The sequence below is a fragment of the Hippopotamus amphibius genome, chromosome 6 (genome assembly GCF_030028045.1).
Source record: "Hippopotamus amphibius kiboko isolate mHipAmp2 chromosome 6, mHipAmp2.hap2, whole genome shotgun sequence".
NCBI lineage: Eukaryota > Metazoa > Chordata > Mammalia > Artiodactyla > Hippopotamidae > Hippopotamus > Hippopotamus amphibius.
In genome coordinates this window covers 122,099,925-122,122,557 of record NC_080191.1, presented here as the reverse complement: position 1 = coordinate 122,122,557, position 22,633 = coordinate 122,099,925, and the positions used below count along the sequence as shown (strand labels likewise).

The window sequence follows — 22,633 nt, the reverse complement described above, 5'->3', positions numbered from 1 at the left end:
TCCTAAAATTTGTATGGAACCACAAAAGACCCTGAATAGTAAAGCAATCTTGAGGAGAAAAAGAACAAAGTTGGAGGTATCATGCTTTCTGACTTCAGACTATACTACAAAGGTAAAGTAATTGAGACGTTGTGGTACCAGCGCAAAACCGGACACATAGATCATTGGAACAGAATAGAGAGCCCAGAAATAAACCCATGCACACACGGTCAATTAATCTATGGCAAAGAACATATAATTTAAAAAAAAAAACTCTTCAATAAGTGGTATTGGGAAAACTGGACAGCTACATGTAAAAGAATGAAATTAGAACATTTTCTCACACCATTTACAAAAATAAACTCAAAATGAATTAAAGACCTAAATGTAACATCTGAAATCATAAAACTAGAAGAAAACGTAGGCAATACACTTTTGACATTGGTCATAGCTTTATTTTTTTGGCTCTGTCTCCTCAGGCAAGGGGAATAAAAGCAAAAATAAACAAATGATACATTGTCAAACTCAAAACCTTTTGCACAGCAAAGGAAACCATCAGTAAGACAAGAGGGAACCTACAAAATGGGAGAAGATATTTGCAAATAGTATGTCTGGTAAGGGTTTAATATCCAAGATACATAACAAACTCATACAACTCAATATAAAAAAAAATAGCCAACCCAGTTTCAAAATGGACGAAGAAACTGAACAGACGTTTTTCCGAAAAAGACATACAGGTGGCCAAAAGCCACATGAAAAGATAGTCAACATCACTTATCATCAGGAAAATACAATTCACAACCACAGTGACACGTTACCTCACGCCTGTTAGAATGGCTATTGTCAAAAAGACAAAAAATAAGAAACGTTGATAAGGATGTGGAGAAAAGGGAACCCTTGTGCACTGTTGGTGGGAGTGTAAATTAGAGCAGGGACTATGGAAATCAGTATGTAAGTTCCTCAAAAAATTAAAACTAGAACTACCATATGATTCAGCAGTTCCACTCCTGGATATTTATCTGATGAAAACACTAATTTGAAAAGATACATTCACCTCATTGTTTATAGCAGCATTATTTACAGTGGCCAAGACATGGAAGCAACCTAAGTGTCCATCAACAGATGAAAGGATAAAGAAGATGTGATGTATCTATATTGGACTATTACTCAGCCATAAAAAAGGGTGAAAATTTGCCATTTGCAACAACATGAATGGACTTGGAGGGTATTATGCTTGGTAAAATAAGTCAGAGAAAGGCAAATACTGTGTTTCACTTAATATGTGGAACAAATGAAACACATATACAAACAAATGAACAAATACAATAAAACAGAAAGAGGCTCACCAATACAGAGAGCAAACTAGTGGTTACCAGAGGGGAGGGGTATGAGGGTTGGGCCACAGTAGGTGAAGGAGATTAAGAGTTACAAAATAGCAGGTATAAAATAAATAGGTTACAAGGATGTTATGTACAGCACAGGGGATATAAATATTTTATATCTTTCTATGGAGTATATTTTATAAAAACACTGCATTACTATGTTGTACACCTGAAACTGAAATAATATTGTAAGCCAACTATTCTTCTGTAAAAAAGAAAAAAATTAGTTTACTTTAAAAAATAAATTTATCAGTATTTCTAGTCTTGATGTTTGGGAGGGCATGATAGAAATTATAGAGAATATAAGAGGAGGAGTGAGTTAAGTTGTGATGAGGGTGGGTAGAAGGAAACAGGATGAAGTGTTTGGTTTGGGACATGTGAATGTGGAGATACCGCCAAGATGGTTAGAACATTGGTCTGGTTTAGACTGAGGCATGGCTTGTTTCCTCCAGAGAGGTGCTCTTTCTTTCAGGGCATACTGCCTCTCAGGTTGATGCCTGCGTTTGCAGTTCCCCTGTGCCTCCCCGCAACTCTCCACTTAGTGCCTTGGGCACAGCAAGTCTTAAATAGGTAATACATTAGTCAGATTACGGAGTAACTGAATTAAAGCCCTCTGTGGAGATCAGGGTTTCTAAACAGTGGCACTGTTGCCATTTTGGGCCAGATAATTCTTTGTTCTTAGGGGCTGTTCTGGGCATCGTAGGGTGTTTTGTAACCTCCCGGGCCTCTATCCACTAGGTACCAGTAGCACCCCGCTCCCCCAATTTCACAACCAAAAATGTCTCCACACATTGCCAAAGGTGCGCTGCGGGTCAGAGAACTCCCCGTTGAGAACCATTGATGTCGATGAAGTCTGAAGAAATTGGTGTGTTCTCTTGTAGAGATTATGTGGACAGAAGAGAAGGCTGAGGATTTGTAACAATGAGTTTCTCCCCACCATCCTAACCCCGCAATTTAAAGGGAGTCAGAATGCAAAATGCTGGCAATACATGACCAAGGCAAATCGCAGAAGTTGATGGTATGGAAGTGGGACAGGGGAGCGTTCCTAGGGATGGCTAATTGGAAATGTCGCGTTTAGTTGCATTTGGAAATTGGGTCATTGGCCACAGAGATTGCTTTCATCGGAACCTGCATACAAAGTCACTTGTAGCAGCAAGGTTACCATGTTAGGATGCAAAGTTTTTATGCGACAATAGGACCATACCTCACTTTTAGGAGAAACAGAGTCAAGAGTCCAAGACAGTTCATTTCCCTTACTGGTGTTGCTGTTGTAGAAGGATAAGATTTTTTCCTAGAATAATTAATTGTGAGTTTTCTTCTTTGCTGTCATTTTTTGAGATGTCTATATTCTTTCATGAGTTTTGAAAACTTTGTGGCAACTGGAATACTGGATCTTTTTCTAAAAAGACCCCCAGACACACAAGGCTTCATGCATCTTTTATCTTAAAGTAATGGAGTTGATTCTGCTCCCTGGTTCCCAGAGGGCCACGGTGACGCATGATGCTGGCGGATTCTACGGGCTCCCCAACAAACAGCCGAGACATAGCACAGGGGCGGGCGCATCTCCGGGCCAGCAGGAAGTACTTCTTGCTCATTTTTGAGAGAAAAAGGGAAACAGATTTGACCCTGTGGAACAACCTATTGTTCATTCGTGCCGCAGCCAGCGCCTCCTCTTCCCAGCTCGTTGTTTTTGCCTCCAGTGCCCATGGTGCATTCTGTCAACATGGCCACAGACACTTTGTTTTCCTTAGAATTGCTGTTAGGAAGTCTAAAACTTTGAATTTTCTTTTTATTTTTCTCCTCGTCCCCGCCCACCCCTCCCCCTTCAGATGCCAGGAAGCTCATTTTTTTATTAACTTTTTTCAGTGCTTGAGTGTTCTTCATATGCTTCATGTTAAATGTTTTTTTTCCCTATATTTGATCAGTGGCTGTGGTTAGCCCATTTTCTAAAACAACTGTAAAAGATACCTCCTCCATTTTGGTTGTTTTAAATTCTCTTTGTTCTAAAAAAATCTCGAGATGTTTTCTTTCTTCTGTCACTGTGTCTCTCAGGGAGGCTTCTGCCAGCTAACCTCAGATCAGGGTGTGTGCCAATTAGTAATATAAACCATGAGTCACTGCACCGCGGCTCACTCAGTAACTGTTTGAGGGTGCGTCGCGAGTAAGACATTGTGCTGGATGCTGAATTGAATATAAAGATGAATTAGAACAGCAGCCCTCCAGGAATTTACAGTCTCATGGTACAAGTATCTAAATTACTTCTGTGTTCCTTCAGCACCAAATGTATCTTTTATTGTGGCACTTGCTACTTGTGTTAATGGTTCTTAGCAATTATTTATGACACAAAATGTATTAAGAGGCACAGAATCTGTGTACATTCTTGCACAGAATTAAGAGTATACTGTGTTAGAGAGGTCTTAAGGCAATTCATGTACAATATTGCCATGCTTGTTTTCCCTCCATCCCTCCTTTTACTGTTGATAAAGCTAAAACAAACCTAAGTCTCGGCTAAGTGAATGTTGACACATGTGCCATCACTTGAGATCAGCATCACAGATCGCCTGCCGTGTTATGAATTGGTGATGCCGCATTCACCTTGTGATCTTCTCCCCTCTTTGTGCTTCAGCTCCACTAGCTTTTAGCACATCATGCTCCCTCCTGCCTCAGCCCCTCTGGACATAAATACATTTTGTTGGGAATGTTCACCCTCCTTGTTTGTTCCTACTTATCGATGAGAGCTCAGTTCTGTTGTCACTTTTCAAAGGCTTTCCTGACCTCCCAGACTAGGCAGAATCTCCCTGTTAACACACTCATGGCACCCTGTTATTTTACCTTCATAGGATGTATTCCTTTTGTAAGTAAGCAATTGAGTAACTGATTATTTGTTTGACTTCCCTGGTAGAAAATATATTCATAAGGGCAGAGATGCCATGTCTCTGTTCACAGCTGTGTCCCCAGCTTCTGGCACAAATTGCTGTATAAATATTTGATGAACCAGTGAAAAAAATCAGATTTACGTGTGTAAGCTGATGCTGTTGTAGAATGGCTCCAAAGAATCATATATGAATAGATTTTATTTCTGTCAGACCCAGTCTGATCGTTCTCATTGGCAGAGCAGCATTTATTCATTTATCAAATACCTCTTTCTTGGTGCTGAGGATCTGAAAGTGAATTCACGGTTCCCTCGGGAGGCTCACAGTTTAACGGTAGATACAGACGTGTACATAGTGCGGGTGCAGCTGATACACTGCTTTACACCTGGTAATGAGGGAGCGGGAGGGGGAGACTGAATAGCCTAGAAGTGGAAGTTAAGGAACATTTCACAGAGCCAAGTCTGGAAGGATGAGTAGGAGTTCCCTGAGTGGGGAGAGCAAGTCGCTGGCAAAAGCAGGAGTTGCAAGAGCATGATGTCTCTGAAGCATCTAAAGGACTCTGGAGGGAATTCCCTGGCGGTCCCGTGGTTAGGACTCAGCACTTTCACTGCTGAGGGAGCGGGTTTGATCCCTGGTCAGGGAACTAAGATCCCATAAGCTGCACAGTGCAGCCGAGAAAATAAAAATAAAAAAAATAAAGGACTCTGGAATTCAAGCAATGACATTGGGAAGGTACCACGCCCAAGTGTTCTGACTCCTTCCTGACTCTAACCTCACCTCTGACCAACCCTCCTCGTATTCTCTGTGCTGCAACCACACCACTGCCTGTTTCTTGAACACTCTCCACTGGTATCTACCTTTAAGCTTTGCACTTGCTACTCCCCCTGCCTGGAGCTCTCTTACCTTTCTCATCATTTGGACCTCACCTCAGAGATCACTTCTTGGGACTTCCTAGGTGGCACAGTGGTTAAGAATCTGCTTGCCAGTGCAGGGGACACAGGTTTGATCCCTGCCCCAGGAAGATACCACATAGTAACTAAGCCCGTGCGCCACAACTGTTGAGCCCGTGTGTCACGACTACTGAAGGCCACTTGCCTAGAGCCCGTGCTCTGCAACAAGAGAAGCCACCACAGTGAGGAGCCTGCGCTCCGCAATGAAGAGCAGCCCCCGCTCGCCACAACTAGAGAAAGCCCGTGAGCAGCAATGAAGACCCAACACAGTCAATAAATAAATAATAAATAAATAAACTTTGGGGACTCAGTTAAAAAAAAAAAGATCACTTCTTCTAAGGGACCTTCCCTGACCATTTAATTTACCCATAACTTTACCATCGTCTTTTCTTCACATCGCTCATTACTGCCTAAAATTTTTATTTACTTCTTTGCACATTTGTTATTACATCTCTCCCTTAGCAGAAAGATGTTCCGTGAGTGTTGGGACTTTCGCCTGCCCTGTCCTCACTGGGTCCCTCACGCCTGGAACAGTACCTGGCACATAGTAGGCACTCAAGGCTTAGATTTCAGTGAACCTGGAGAGGAAGGCAGGGTCCCAGACCAGAGAAGGCCATTGGTTGTGGTAAAGGGTTTCCCCCGTATGTGGGAAACTCTCAAAAGCTGCTAAGCAGGAGAGTCGTGTGACCAAATTTATGTTTTAGAAAGAGTATTTTTAAAGCAGCATGGACAGTGCATTTGAGGGGAATGAGGCTGAAACTAGGAAGTCTCTTTGAAAGCTGTTGCGTGTTCAGGTCTCTGATCTCATATCAAAAAGACACCTTAGGGACTTCCCTGGTGGTCCAGTGGTTAAGACTCCTCACTTCCACTGCAGGGGATGATGGGGCATGGGTTCGATCCCTGGTTGGGAAAACTAAAATCCTGCATGCCGCATGGCCAACAATAAATAAAATAAAATAAATCAAATCAAATCCTTAAAAAAAATGCTGTTTAAAGAAAAGAAGACACCTCAGCCCCCATTACTCTGTTCCTTTACCATGCCAGAGTTTTCATAGTATCATCATTGTATGAAATGATATTTTTCATTAACTTATTTGTTTCTCACCCCTCATTAGAATGTAAGCCCCAGGGATTTTAAGGGATCTCTTTGAGGACTTAAAATGAACCCTCCCCCCCAACCCCTGCCAAGTTTTAGGCTGAAGCCGCTGAAGGATACCATTAGCTCAGGTGTGACACACTGGAGGGAGAGGAGCAGCAGGTTTGGTTAGGCATGTGGCATTTGAGGTGGTGTGGGTGGTCTTGGGAGGTATGAGTCAGGCAGCTATTTATTTGTTAGGGGATGGAACTTAAGTGAGAGGCTGGCCCTAGAGATGAGGATTGGGAGGGTCCATGAGTGTAGGTCAGATTGTTCAGAGAGAGCAGCTACTTAAAAAGAGATGGGGACCACAGATGCAGTCCATAGCAAATAACAGCGTGTACCTGGCAGTCAAAGGAAGAAAAATCTGCAGAGGAAACAAGGAAGACTTGCTTAGAGAAGCAGGAGGAGAAACAGTGATACCGTGGAAACTTAGGAAAGTGACAGTTCTAGGAAGGAGGAAGTGATTGTCTGGAGCCAATATTTCAGGAAAGATGAAGTGAGATGGAAAAGGATCCTGTAAATCTGGGAATTAGAATTATGTTTGTGGGAATTCCTTGGTGGTCCAGTGGACTTGGCGCTTTCACTGTCAAGGGCGCGGGTTCAATCCCTGGTCAGAGAACTAAGATCCAACAAGCCATGTGGCCAAAAAAACCCCAAACAAAAAACCAACCCACCAACCAACCAAACAAAAATTGGTGACCATAGTGAATGTAATTTTCATGAATGATTGGGAATCTAAATTGCATTTGAATTGTATGCAGTTGAGCCAGTGCGAGGAGATGAGGAAACACTGAGAGGGCTTAGCTGGGTGGGGAGGCATCCTGGTCAAGAGATTTAGCTTTGGTCAAAGATGGAAAGCTTTTTTTTTTTTTTTAGAGATTTAGAAAAAAATTTTTTTCTTTTTTAAAATTTCTATTTATTTGATTTTTTGGCTGTGTTGGGTCTTCATTGCTACACTGCTGTGTGCAGGCTTTCTCTAGCTGTGGCAAGTGGGGACTACTGTTCGTTGCGGTGCGCGGGCTTCTCAGTGCGGTGGCTTCTCTTGTGAAGCACAGGCTCTAGGCACGAGAGCTTCAGTAGTTGCAGCATGCAAGCTCAGTAGTTGTGGCTCACGGGCTCTAGAGCACAGGCTCAGTAGTTGTGGTGCACAAGCTTAGTTGCTCCAAGGCATGTGGGATCTTCCCGGCCCAGAGCTCAAACCTGTGTCCCCTGCATTGGCAGGCAGATTCTTAACCACTGTGCCACCAGGGAAATCCCAAAGATGGGAAGATTTAAGTATGTTTAGGGAAGACAGTTGAAGGAGGGTTTGTGAAATGAAGTGATAGAAGAGACAGGAAGGCCTGGGTAAAGAGCGTACAGGTGGAGGTGCCAGCCTTAGACTTGGAGAGGGAAAGCGTCTCCTCTGACCCAAGAGAGATGCACGATGGCTATAGGTGTAGCCGGTGGAGGAGTGGGGAGTTGAGGAAGGTCATTCCCTGTGTTCTTCCTTCCCTTGAGAAATAGGAGGCCAGTGGTGGCCTAGGCTTGAGAAATCTGGTGAAAATGTAGATGTGCCGTTGATGGCAAATAGAGAGGAAACTAATTAGAGACAAGGGAAAGACTTTCACCATTTTAAGTGACTTTGAGAGAGCAGATGAGCTTGTATGGCATAGGTATGTGTTGGTACCAATTCACAAGCCTATGTGACCTTCCTCCAACTCCTCTCAGTGGTCCTGACATTGAAAGTGAACCCAGAAGAAAGATTAATCCCAGATTAGGTATTGAAAAGGTAGATAGTTAACTTGCAAGTCAAGGGGTAGAGAGTGGCATCACCAAAATAGTGGAGTGGGAAGCTGGAGGAGTTCGTTTCTCCACTAAACCAGCTCTTGATTTGGAGAGATTGGAATAAGCTCTTCCAGAACTCTGGAACCTGATTGGTCCTTGTAACAACCGGGGGACTGCTGAATGAAGGTAGAGGCTGCTATCCTTGGGTGAAGGAGGGCATATACAAACCAGCCACCAGCCTCCATTCTTCAGCCCTACTGCCCACATGGGGAAAGCGGCCCACATTCCAGGAGTGAGGGCTGGTGCCATGGCAGGGAGTGGGAACCTGGTCCTACAAAAATTTGGGCCTATATACTTTGGCGGATTTTGCAGTGCCCTGCAGAACTGGCACAGATGCATATCTAGGTTCTGGCCGTCTCAGCTGCAGTGGCTTCCTTTGGCAGCGTCTATTGGAAGATTTAAAGGGCCAGTATCTTTAGGGGGTTTAGGGACCACACATTTTAGAAAATGTTTGTCAGGCCACTAACATCACAGACGAAGACATAACAGAAGTTTCAGAAACTTCAGTGACGATACACAACAGGGAATACATAGTTTGCAAAAGTAGTTTGGAAAAGTCACAAACTGACAGCCCTCAGCAAGGAAGAAGTGGCAATCCCAGAGGAGTGGGAAAGTCAGATTTCCAGAGTTATTACACTTATTTTCAAAGGAATAAAAGTTTAAAAAATCTCACTGACCTGAGTTAAGGAATTAGTCAACTTAAGAAATGTTTAAATTAATCTGGTAAAAACTGAAATTATACATTAAGGTAGAATATTACACATTATAAATAGTATAAAACTATACAGTTCAGGATTCATGCCTTTCCTTAAAACCATTTTCAGGGCTTCCCTGGTGGGACAGTGGTTAAGAATCCACCTGCCAATGCAGGGGACACAGGTTCGATCCCTGGTCAGGGAAGATCCCACATGCTGTGAAGCAACTAACCCCATGCACCACAACTACTGCGCTGTAGAGCCTGTGAGCCACAACTACTCATGCCTGTGCACCTAGAGCCTGTGCTCCGCAACAAGAGAAGCCATCACAAGGAGAAGCCAGCGCACCACAATGAAGAGTAGTCCCCGCTCTCCACAACAAGAGAAAGCCCACGTGCAGCAATGAAGACCTAACACAGACAAAAAAAAAAAAAAATTTTCAACTCCCCTAATTTCTCTGCTTTTCCTGTAAACAGCAACTCTCAGTATTCAGCCCCACAAGTTAGTAAAGCAAGGTGCACTTTTACATGTTAAAGTAATAAAAAGAAAAATCAATGTGGGTGAAATTATAGCAGATTTATTTTTCTCAAGCATTACTGTCCTATTCTATAGTATATTCATGTTTGCTTCCATATAAAATGAATGTTTCCAAATGCTTATCAGGGGAAAGCTGATGCTCCAGACAGTCCCCCATGCACCGCCTGGTAGGGGCAGCCTAACTGAAAAGGCATTTAACTGTGTGACATTAAAAGTATTAAAACAGTCAATATGCAGTATTGATTAGACGATCAAATATTGCGGGTTTCATCACATTTGAGGAGCTAGAAAATTGTCTTACTCTATTTTTATTTTTAATATTTATTTGTTTATTTGGCTGCACCAGGTCTTCGCGGTGGCATGCAGGATCTAGTTCCCTGACCAGGGATCACATCTGGGCTCCTTGCATTGGGGGTGTGGAGTCTTAGCCACCGGACCACCAGGGAAGTCCTTTGTCTTACTCTTTGACTCAGTAACCTCACTCTTAGGAGCGAGGGAGATTTGGGAAATAACAGCAGTGCTTCAAAATGTAATCTTTGGAAACAGATGTAATTATTTGAGTTAGGATGAGATCATAGTGCAGTAGGGTGGACTACTCATCAAATATGACGGGTTTCCTCCTATGAAGACTGCCCTGTGAAGACAGGTGCAGGGAGAGCACCATGTGGAGGAGGAAAGATTGCTGCAAACCACCAGATCCTCCCAGGCAAGGGGAGGAGCCCCTTATAGGTTTCAGAGGGAGGACAGCCCTGTCAACACCATGATTTTGGATTTGTAGCCTCCAGAACCATGAGACAATACATTGCTATTGTTTTAGCACCACCCATTTTGTGATCCTTTGTTATGGCAATCCAAAGAAACTACTCGTAATACAGTGGTCACTTGGTTTTAAACCAGGGAGTCATGATCAGACAATGGGGAAGGAACAGTCTTTTCAATAAATGATGCTGAGAAAACTGGACACCCACATGCAAGAGAAAGAAGTTGGACTCTTACCATACACCACATATAAAAATTAACTAAAAAAAAAAATGAATCAACGACTAAATTTAAAAGAGAAAACTATAAAACTCTGAGAAGAAAACAGAAGAAATCTTCATTACTGTGGATTTGGCAATGACTTCTTAAGTGGCATCAAAAGTACAGCTAACAGGGACTTCCGTGGGAGTCCAGTGATTGGGACTCTACCATTCTAAAGCAGGGGATACAGGTTCAATCCCTAGTCAGGGAACTAAGATCCCACATACCTTGTGACACGACCAAACTAAGATAAAAAAAAAAAAAAAGTACAGCTAACAAATGAAAAAAATAGGTTGAATTTCATCGAAATTAAAAATTTTGTGCATCAAAAAATACTGTTCAGATATTTTCATCTTTTTATGATGAGTAATTTTTCTTTAATTTTCTTAACTATTGGAACTCTCTAAAGTAGGAACTGAGAATTGCCCTAAATATAATCCAAAACAATAAGAAATAAAATCATGCTGAAATTATTTTGATATAATGTAGAATTTGCATTTTAAAAATGTCTGAAAGAATTTGTAGCCATTGATATCTTAAATCTACAGTTAGATTTCTCAAAACTGACTGAAGCATGTTATACAGAAGGTGTGTGTTTGGTAAGTTTGCTTTGTAATTTAAGATTGAAGACTAAAACAATAGGAGAATAACTTCTCTGATTTGTAGTAATGATAATAGTGATTGTTTGGATCACTAAAGGAAAAATAAGTACCATGTTCATGATGTAAGTGAATGCTGTGATCCCATTAGTAAAGGTGAAAAACAGAAAGGAGAAAAAAAGACACCTTAAAGTAAGTGAAAACTCACAAAGGAGAGAAAATATTTACAAACCATATATTTGATAAAGAATTAATATCCAGGGCTTCCTAGGTGGCACAGTGGTTAAGAATCCGCCTGCCAATGCAGGGGACACGGGTTCGATCCCTGCTCCAGGAAGATCCCACATGCCGCAGAGCAACTAAGCCTGTGTGCCACAACTATTGAGCCTGCGCTTTAGAGCCCGTGAGCCAAAAAGACCCAACATGGCCAATAAAATAAGTAAATAAATAAATAAATTCATAAAAAAAAAACCCCAAACCCTCCAAATACAAATTAAAAAAAAAAGAATTAATATCCAGAGTATATAAATAACTCTGACAGCTCAACAACTTCAAACCCTAAATCCAGTTCCAAAATGGACAAAGGGCTTGAATAACATTCAAATGGTCAATTAGCATGTGAAAAGATGCTCAATATCATTAGTCATTGGGGAAATGCAAATCAAAACGGTAATGAGATACCACCACACACCCCCAGGCTGGCAATAATATTTAAAATGTAAACTAACAAGTGTTGGTGAGGATATAGAAAAATTAGAACTCTTATATACTGGTTGTTGGAATGTCAAATGGTGCAGCCGCTGTGGAAAATGGTTTGGCAGTTCCTCAGAATCTAAACATAGAATTACCGTATGACCCAGCAATTCTAATCCTAGGTGTATACCCAAAGAAACTGAAAACAGGAACTCAAACAAATACTTGTACAGCAGTGTTTATAGCAGCATTATTTACAGTAGTAAGAAGATGGAAACAGCCCAAGTGTTTGGAAATAGTAGTGATGGTTACACAACATTAATGCCACTGTAGTATGCACTTAAAAATGGTTAAAATGGTAAATTTTATGTTCTGTATATTTTACCACAATTTAAAAAGAGTTGAGCGGTAGAGAGTGTGTGAAGGCAAGGTTATTAAAGTGACAGACCATGTAAGTAAGCCTAGTAGGAAAGTAAGCATAGGCGGGGTTGAGAGGAAGGAAATGGAATGTTTGAGGGATTAAAGGATGCAGTAAATTTGAAGGGAAGGTATTTAGGGAGTAAGATTGAGAGAACTGAAATAATAGCAAGAAGTATCGACAGACTGTCATAATACAGAGTGAAGTAAGCCAGAAAGAGAAAAACAAATACCGCATGCTAACATATGTATGGAATCTAAAAAAATGGTGCTGATGACAGGGCAAGAATAAAGATGCAGATGTAGAGAATGAACTTGAGGACATGGGGTGGGGGGTGCGAAGGAGAAGCTCGGCCGAAGTGAGAGAGTAGCATTGACATATATACGCTACCATCTGTAAAATAGATGGCTAGTGGGAAGCTGCTGCATAAAACAGGGAGATCGACTCGATGATGGGTGATGACTTAGAGGGCTGGGATAGGGAGGGTGGGAGGGAGTCACGGGAGGGAGAGGATATGGGGATATATGTATAAATACAGCTGATTCACTTTGTTGTAAAGCAGAAACTGGCACAACAGTGTAAATCAATTATACTCCAATAAAGAGCTTTAAAAAAAAGTATCAACTGATATATTAGAATGTTAGAATTTCACCTTATTTATTTTTTAACAAATTGGTATTGCAATATATGTAAAGTTTTTATCCTAATTTTTTTCCTTTAATATTATACAGTGGGCGTTTTCCTCTCATTAACCTGTTTTTGTTTTGTTTTGTTTTTTTTAAGTGAAGTGTAGTTGATTTACAGTGTTTTAGGTGTACAGCAAAGTGATAGAATTTCGGTGGTAGAATGTTGCCAGGTGATAGAGTTGAGGATGTGACCATGGGTGAGGACTGGTTAAGAAGAGTGGGAAATGACAGTCTTGGCAACTGAACGTGGTCACAGCCACACAGGAGGAGGCCTGGAGGGAGCACAGAAGGCCAGCCTGGGCTGGGTGTTGAAGCTGAGTGGAGGGCAGTGGTTGATTTGCAGGAGCCTCAAAGGGAAAAGGGTTTATTTCTACTCTATTTCTTAGCATTGTACTTTTATTGTAGTATCGACCCAGAGTTTGTTGAATATCTTTTTCTTGGACAAATTTTGGGAAGCTTGGTAGGTTGCCAGTGGCTGAACCAGTCCTAAAGTTTAGGGATATAAAACAGGCTCAGGCTACATTTCAGCTTTTCTGTAGGTACAGAAGTTTTTATCTGATTGTGTATATCAGGATAAGTACAATGAAAGGAGAGAGAATTGGCTTCTTTATCTTGCTTTAAAAATTGTATAAGCAAGTCTTTAAAGGCTTTACATCAGTTTTGTTTTGTTTTTAGAAGTGCACACATTGTAGTACTTCAAAAAGAATATCTTTTTGGGTAGAATCTGATCTAAAATTTTATACTATATATCACTTCATAATTGTTACAAAGTGTGTTCAATTTATCAAATCAAAGAGGTATTCAGAAAGCCCCAACTAATTAAATCATATGTTGAAATTACGGTTTGGCTTCTAATTTTTTCTCTTGTGGCAGATCTTTTATATAATACAGTCTCTGATTTATATTGAGTCTCAAAATACTGTTTCCATCTTTCTTAGGAAAACGGGAAAGCATTTCCACAACTTCATTAGTTGGCAAGACCTAAGAGCTATTGAACTTGTAAAATCTTGGAATAGTTCTCTTTTAATGAAGGTAATCTTTTTCTTATGTTCTGTGATTTGGATGTTACTGTTTTTCCTGTGAATGTCACTTAGCTGTAGGCTGAATTGTGTAATCTACCAATGATGTTTTAGGACATTAAGAAGAGAATACACACATGCACACTCCCCACACCAGTGAAATTTAATAGTAGTCACCCGAAAGCATGGTGGTGGACTGAAGTACTTAACAGCTGCAGTTCGGGAAGTGCTGAGGAGGTTTGGGGTGGACCAGAGGTTCACAAGTTAGGGAGAAGTCATTTCCATTCCTGGAGAAATGGAGAAAATACAGACTATGTCCAGGCAAGATACAGACTATGCCCAGATTTTAACATCTTTTGTTATAAGAATGGAGAATGGATAGATAGATAGATAGATAACTAGCTGACTGCCACAAGCTTTCAACATGCTGCCTGGCACGTAGTAAGCAAACGATGATGCTGGTGACGACAGTGACAACAGCAGTGGCTTCTCACTCCTGAGTGTGAGATTACTGAGTCAAAGAGTGACACAGTTTTCCAACTCCTCAATTGTGGCGAAACCTGCAATATTTGGTCTTATAATCAGTATTGCATATTGATTGTTTTAATGCTTCTAATGCTGCACAGTTAAATGCCTTCTCAACCAGGCTGCCCCTACCAGGTGGTGCATAGGGGAGTGTCTGCAGCATTAGCTTTCCTTGATAAGTATTTGGAGACATTAATTTTATATGAAAACAAACCTGAATATATTATAGAATAGGACAGCAATGCGTGAGTGAAACAAATTTGCCATGATTTCACCCACACCGATTTTTGTTGTTGTTAGTTTAATATATAAAATTGTGCCTTGCTTTACTAACTTGTGAGGCTGAATACTGAGAGGTACTGTTTGCAGGAAAGACAGAGTAAGGGAGTTGAAGGTGATTATAAGGGAATGTTGTAAACTTTGAATGGTAGAATTTAAAATTATACTAATGATAAGGGGCAGTGTTATGTTTTAACATATAATTTTAGTTTTTAATTGGTCAGTTCATTAGATTTTCCTTAAGTTAGTCGGTGAGCAGTTTAAAACTTTTATTCCTTTGAAAATAAATTGTGAAAACATTTATTTGTGTAGTATAAGCTTCAGATTTCAAGTCGTGATGTAAAACTTACTTCAAGCGCAAAACTGAGCACTTAAAACACTCTGTCTACTTGGTATGGAACGTGTGTGTCATGTAAGTTTTGGCCTCTCCCAGCAGAGAAATGCACACAAACAGACTCTTAGAGGTTAGCACACAAAATTGCAGAGCCTGTCCTGCCAGTGAAGAAACCCTACCCCGTAATCATCCTTTTCCAGATGCTTATGGTCTGTTGATTGAGCCTCTTGGAACTGTTCAGGGAGGATGGGCCAGAGCTGGCACCAAGGTCGTGAGTTTCTCTAAGGCTACCACCAAGTGAAGTGGTGAAGTAATTGAGGCGTGGTGGCAATCTCCTGGCACCATTGTTCCCTCCAGTCACCGCAGACACCCATGCGTCCTCTCACTGTTCTGATTCTTGCTTGTTGGTTGCTAAGGCTTCTTTTGGCTTTTTTTTTTTTTTTTAAATTTTATTTATTTATTTATTATTTTTTGGGGGGTACACCAAGTTCAATCAACTGTTTTTATACACATATCCCTGTATTCCCTCCCTCCCTCGACTCCCCCCCACCCTCCCTGCCCCAGTCCTCTGAGGAGGCTTCTTTTGGCTTTTAGCATAAAATCCCAACTCCTTACTGTCCTGGAGACAGTTTGGCCCTGTCTCCAGCTCTGACCCCTGCGCTGACCCCTCTCTCCCTGAAGCTGCCAACGGTTAGGCTGCAGCTTTGCCAGCCTTCAAGCCCTTTCCCACCCTAACGCCCTAGTATCTGCAAGGGGCTCTGTCTGCCACCATGGCTGGATGCTCCTCATCCTTCAGGGCCCAGCTCACCGTCACCTCCTCTGTGGGAGCCCTGCTCTGCCATCCTGTTCACAGTAGCTCCCCGCCCTGCCCCACGCAGTCTCTATGACTGCCCTTTATTTCTTTCGCAGCACTCATCAAATTTCAAAGACTGAGACATACATTTCTTAATTGAAGTTTTAATTGAGATAATTGTAGACGCACACGCCGTTGTAAAAAATAATACAGAGATCCCTTATATGCTCTGCAGTTTCTCCCAGTGTGCCACTTTACAAAACTGTAGCATAATGTTATAACCAGGACATTGACATTAACATAATCTATAGGTCTCACTCAGGTTTCCCCAGTTTTACTTGTACTCGTTTCTGTTTGTAGGTATGTGTGTTTTAGTTTCTATACAGTTTTTTCCATATTTCATATATCCATCTCCGCAAGGATGACGAACAGATGCTGAACAGTTCCATCACTACAAGGATCCCTCATGTTGCTTTTTTATAACCACATCTACCTCTCTCCTGTGTACCTCCCCACCCTCTCCCATCCTAGCTCCTTGCAACCACTAATCTGTCCTCCATTTACAGATTTTTCTCATTTCAGAAATGTATATGTGGAATCATGCAGCATAAAACATGTTTTTTGATTTGCTTTTCACTTAGTATAATTCCCTGGAAATGCAAGTTGTTACGTGTATTGATAGCTTGTTTCCTCTTTATTGCTGAGTTGTATTCAATAGTACAGATGTACCACCTGTCGAGGGACATCTGTGCTAATTCCAGTTTGGGGCTGTTACAGATAAAACTGTTATGAGCATTTGTTTATGGAATTTTATGTGAACATAAGTTTTCATTTCTCTGAGATAAATACCCCAAAGGGATGATTGCTAGGTTATAAGTTAATTTCATGTTTTATTTTATAAGAAACTGCCGTACATTTTTCCAGAGAGGCTGTACCATTTGCATTCCCACCAGCAGTGTATGAGGGATAAGACATATTTTTTTCCCATTTTGAAGAGGATGATTTTTTAACCAGAATGCATTTTTAATCATCAGGGGTTTTTTGGTGATTTTAACCATAAATTATATCTTAGAGTTATGTCATAATTTAACTAGCAGGATTTTTTCTTTTTCGATAGTACATTAAATAGTGGTTCATCTTACAACCAGTGTCGTCTTAGATTATCTCATTTATTGATTTGATTACTTATTTGTCTATCTCGTCCCACTAGAATGTAAATTTCAAGAAGGCAGGGATTCTACCTCGTATTCACTCTGTTTTCTCGGGGCCTAGCACAGTTCTTGGTACATGGAAGGTACTCAACAAATATTTGTTAAGTATATGAACAAAAGTGTTCCTTGTTCATATGTTGACTAAAAGTGCAGGTATTAGAACTCTTAATACTTTTTCTGTGCCACCCCCACCAAAGTATCTGTGTTTTAACAGGAGATCCCTGAAGGATCCTAAATCTAAATTTTTATAGAGAAAAGTATAGTTGCTTATGAAGGAAGAACTCATTTCTGTTTGAAGTGTTTCCTAGCATATAACACATCAAAAGAAGGATTCTGGATGGTCACTTCAAATGCTTTTAAAAGTCTTATATTTAATAAGTAATGTAGAATATAAAGAAGTGCAGAATGAGTACTGAACAGGGTGAAAAGGAGGGTACAAACTTCCAGTTGTATGATGAATAAGGTCTGGGGATCTAATGTATAATATGGTGACTCTAGTTGATAATACTGTATTGTATAACTGAAATTTGCTAAGAGAGTAGAACTTAAATGTTCTCACCAAAAAGAAAAAAAGGTGAAAAAAATTAAAATGCGGCTCATTGTTCAAAAAAAAAAAAGGAGCAAAACTGAAATGTAGTGAGAACTGAGTCTATACATTTCTTGATTAATGCATTATGCTAAAAGTGAAAGAAAAAAAATTTGTATTTCTATTTTAAATAAATAAACCCAACCCTTTCAATTTATTTTGTGGAGGTGTGGGAATAGCAGAAGAAGAGATTGCAAGAAGTGGGTAAATTCTCTAGAAAGGAATTTTTTGTAAAACATCAATTTCAGAAGTTGAATTGTCTGCATCTTTGTAGTTAGGTAGCAGGATAAGGGTTTATTTTGTTGTTGTTTTTTGGTTGTTTTTAGTATGTCTTACAGACCTTATAACTCAATGCTTGTTTTCTGTAGGAGGCTTTTTTTTTTTAATTAAAGATTTTGCATTCTAAGAAGTAAACTGAAAACTGTATGTTTCATCTTTGATCATTAGATAAATATAAATAGTATTAAATAAGATCATTTACCCCAAATTTTAAGCACTTAATGTGTAGGGAAACTTCCCTTCTAGGTTAATACCAACTTGATTAAAAATATATTTCTAATAGAAAAAATAGCCTTCTTCCTTGACTCTCTCCCTTAACTTCCATAGTTAAAAATAGGTAAAGAGGTAGAAAATAGTTATTTTTAAAAGACACTTGTAAGTACTTGAGCCTCTAGTATTTGCTAAAGAAGTTCATAGTAGATATGTCACATTTCATATTTTAGAATGCAAATCATCCTCTTAAGGTGCTTTGCTTGATTTCCTTAAGTTCTGAGAACACTTTATAAGTAGTTAAATTGTTCACTATTGGGTTTGTTTGCATGTGTATGTAATTAATACAGAAATATCAAATACCATCAAGTGCATTTTCCTAAAATATCTTTTTTTAAAAAATAGCTCATACACAGTTCCTGCCGAGTGCTGCACTTTTTCACTAGAAGTAAACGATTTTTAGCAGCCAGTTTGTTCACTTTCACAACCCAGCATGTTTCTTTGAGATTGGCCTGGATTTTGCAGAACCTGACTGAGGTAAGGAAAGTGTGTGTCTGTCTGTCTGTCTGTCTAGATTTGGGGAATGAAAAAATTCAAAGAATAAAGATAATGATTATTTGAGGGAATATTAAGTGTCCATCACATTGGGATGGAAGACAGGAATCCTTAGTATATATTTTTTAAACCATTTTATTGTGAGTCATGGCACATATAGAAAAGTGAACAAAACAAAAATGAACCACTCAGTGGTATTTTGTGGAGCAAACATCTGTGTAACACTGCATGAATCAAGAACTAGAACACTGTGGCACTACGTATTACATTTTCTTTCCACTTTTACAATTTACATGTTTATTCCTCAGTCCTATACTTTAGCTTTCTTCGCCTGAATATTTTTGAATTTTGTAAGTGTAATCGTAGTGTTTATTCTTTTGTGTCTGACTCCTTTTGCTTAACATTATATTTTGAAATATACCCACATTGTGTGTAAATTAATTTTCTTTTATTTATTTATTTATTTATTTATTTATTTATTTATGTATTTATTTATTTATTTATTTTATTGGCTGTGTTGGGTCTTCGTTGCTGCACACGGGCTTTCTCTAGTTGTGGGGAGCAGGGGCTACTCTTCATTGTGGTTCGCAGGCTTCTCATTGCGGTGGCTTCTCTTGTGGAGCGTGGGCTCTAGGCGCATGGGCTTTAGTAGTTGCGGCACATGGGCTCAACAGTTGTGGCTCATGGGCTCTAGAGCGCAGGCTCAATAGTTGTGGCACTTGGGCTTAGTTGCTTCGCGGCATGTGGAATCATCCTGGGGCAGGGATCGAACCTGTGTCCCCTGAATTGGCAGGCGGATTCTTACCCACTGCGCCACCTAGAAAGTCCCTAAATTAATTTTCTTATATTTTCATTGCTATTTAGTGTTCGGTGTATGATTTTACCAGAGTTTATCCGTTTATCCATTTTGTTTATGTGCATTTGAGTTATTTCCAGTTTTGGGCCATTATGGATAATGCCATGTAAATGCATTTCTGCTATATCTATATGTGGGAATGGAATTTTTAGGGCATAATGTGTGTGTGTATTTTCACCTTTAGTGGATAATATCAAACATTTTCTCTCAGTTTTTGACAATTTACACACCTCTTATCAGCGAATGAGAGGACTTAAAATTTCATTTAGCATCATAACTGAGGTTATCAGTCTTTTTTTTTTGTTATCAGTCTTTTTAATTTTAGCTATTTTGGTGGGTTGGTAGTGATATTTTATTATGGTTTTATACTGGGTAAAAAAACAAAACCAAATTATATGCTGTTTTACAGGAGACATACTTTAGATTCAAAAATATGAATCAATTAAAAATAAATGGATGAAATCTACGAAACAGAAACAGACTCACAGATGTAGAGAAGACAGGCTTGTGGTTACTAAGAGGGAGAGGGAATGGGGAGGGAAGGATTGGGACTTTGGGATTAGCAGATACAAACTAGTATATATACGATGGATAAACCACAAGGTCCAACTGTATAGCACAGGGAATTATATTCAATACCCTGTGATAAACCATAATGGAAGAAAATATGAAAAAGAATATATGTATAAATCACTTTGCTGTACAGCAGAAATTAGTACATTGTAAATCAACTATACTTCAATGAGATATTTTTTAAAAAGTAAATGAATGGAAAAGATGTCCATGCAGACAGCAACCACAAGCTAAGTGACTATGTAATATCAAACAAAACAGACTTTAAAAAAAAAAAAACAAACCTGTTACTAGAGATAAAGAAGGGCATTTTATAGTTATAAGAAGTCAATCCATCAGAAATATGTAACAATTGGGACTTCCCTGGCGGTCCAGTGGTTAAGACTCCGCACTTCCCCTGTAGGGAGCATGGTTCCATCCCTGGTCAGGGACGATCCCACAAGTGGTACTGCATGGCCAGAAGAAAATAAAATGTAACAGTTGTAGTCTTATAATGCACCTAATAACAGTGCTCCAAAGTACAGGAAGCAAAAGCTGACAGAACTGAAGGTGTAAATAAACAATTCATCAGTGGTGGTTAGAACAACTGGAGAGAAGATCAGCAAGGAAATGGAAAACTTGAACAATAGCATAAACTAACTAGACCTGATAGACATTTTTCAGAAAACTAATAACAGCAGAATGTACGTTCTTCTTAAGTGCACAGGGAACCTGCTCCAGGATAGACCATATGCTACACCATAATACACATCTCTCTAAATTTAAAAGGACTGAAATTATACAAAGCATTCCTGTGACTACAAAGGAATGAAATTAGGGGTAAGTAACAGAAAGCAATTTGGGAAGTTCAAAAATATGTGGAAATTAAAGCATTTTTAAATAATCAATGGATAAAAGAAGAAATACCAAAGGGAATTAGAAAATACTTTGAGATGAATGAAAATGAAAACAGAATATACCAAGATATGATGTAGCAAGAATAGTCTTTACAGGGAGATTTAGAACAAGACTATATTGCGTAGAGAGTCTATGTGAAAATAACTAATATTTTACCTTAAGACACTGGAAAAAGGTGAGCAAACGAAACCCAAAGAAGGCAGAAGGAAAGTAATATGAAGACTAGAATGAAAATTTATGAAATAGAGAATAGAAAAACAGTTGAAAAAGTCAACAAAACCAAGAGGTGATTTGAAAAGATTAGCTAGACTGACAAAGAAAAAAAGAGAGAGAGAGAGATCCAAATAACTAAAATTATGAATGAAAGAGGGAACATTAATTCCAACTTCACAGGAGTAAAAAGCACTGTTAAGCAACTATGAACAAGTGTATGCCAACAAATTAGGTGACTTAGATAAAATGGAAGAATTCCTAGAAATGCACAAACTACCCAAACTGACTGAAGAGGATACGCGGGTGAGTCAAAAATTATCCGCACTCCAGTTAAAACTTCTATAAATCCTATAGCTAGAGTGCAGATAATTTTTGAATCACCCTCATATATACAAGCGGAATAAATCTTGAGTCCATTAAAGGAAATTAGTACATTTTAATTTTAGCGAGTTTTAAGTTTGTAGAAACATTGAGCAGAAAGTACAGAGTTACCACATTCCCCCAACAGTTTTCCTGTTATTAACATCTTCCATTAATATGCTACATCTGTTACAATTGATGAATCGATAGTGACACATTATGATAAAGTATTATTAATGTAATGTATCCCCTGCACTGCTAACTCATATATATGGAATCTAAAAAAATGGTACAGCTGAACCCGGTGACAGGGCAAGAATGGAGATGCAGATGTAGAGAACAGACTTGAGGACAAGGGGCAGGGCGGGGGGGGGGGAGAGGGGCAGGGGGCGGTGTGCGGCAGTTGGTGAAGGGGAAGCCGGGACGAAGTGAGAGAGTAGCATTGACATATATACGCTACCATCTGTAAAATAGATGGCTAGTGGGAAGCTGCTGCATAACACAGGGAGATCAACTCCATGATGGGTGATGACTTAGAGGGCTGGGATAGGGAGGGTGGGAGGGAGTCACGGGAGGGAGAGGATATGGGGATATATGTATAAATACAGCTGATTCACTTTGTTGTAAAGCAGAGACTGGCACAACAGTGTAAATCAATTATACTCCAATAAAGAGCTAAAAAAATAAAATCCACTGCACTTCACTTATTCATCCCTCTCCTGTTACCCATGAACCCCTGGCAACCACTGATTTTTCTTTCTTTCTTTCTTTCTTTCTTTTTTTTTTTTTTTACTGTCTTTATATAGCCTTTTCCAGAGTGTCATAGAGTTGGAATCATACAGAATGTAGCCTTTTCAGACTGGCTTCTTTTTTTTTATCACTGATTAGTATTTCATTGTCTAGATATATCACAGTGTGTTTATCCAGTCACCTGTTGAAGTATATCTGGTTGCTTCCAATTTTTGGCAATTATGCATAAAGCTGCTATAAACATTTGTGAGCAGATTTTTATGTGAACATAATTTTTCACCTCATTTGGGTAAATGCCTAGGTATGCAGTTGCTGGATCATGTGGTAAGACTATGTTTAGCTTTGTAAGAAACTGCGAGATTGCCATCCAGAGTGCTTGTGCCATGTGCATTCCTACCA

General features: G+C 39.6%; 1 protein-coding gene across 2 annotated transcripts in view; it reads left to right on the top strand.

Annotated features, from left to right (window-relative positions):
- The window catches only part of GK5 (glycerol kinase 5), an 82,547-nt gene that overhangs the window by 17,169 nt on the left and 42,745 nt on the right, over positions 1-22,633 (top strand). For both annotated transcript variants that reach the window (XM_057738250.1, XM_057738249.1), the window contains exons 4-5: positions 13,733-13,826; positions 18,436-18,567. In XM_057738250.1, coding sequence (XP_057594233.1) covers positions 13,733-13,826; positions 18,436-18,567 — 226 coding nt within the window. The remainder of the gene's footprint in view (positions 1-13,732; positions 13,827-18,435; positions 18,568-22,633) is intronic.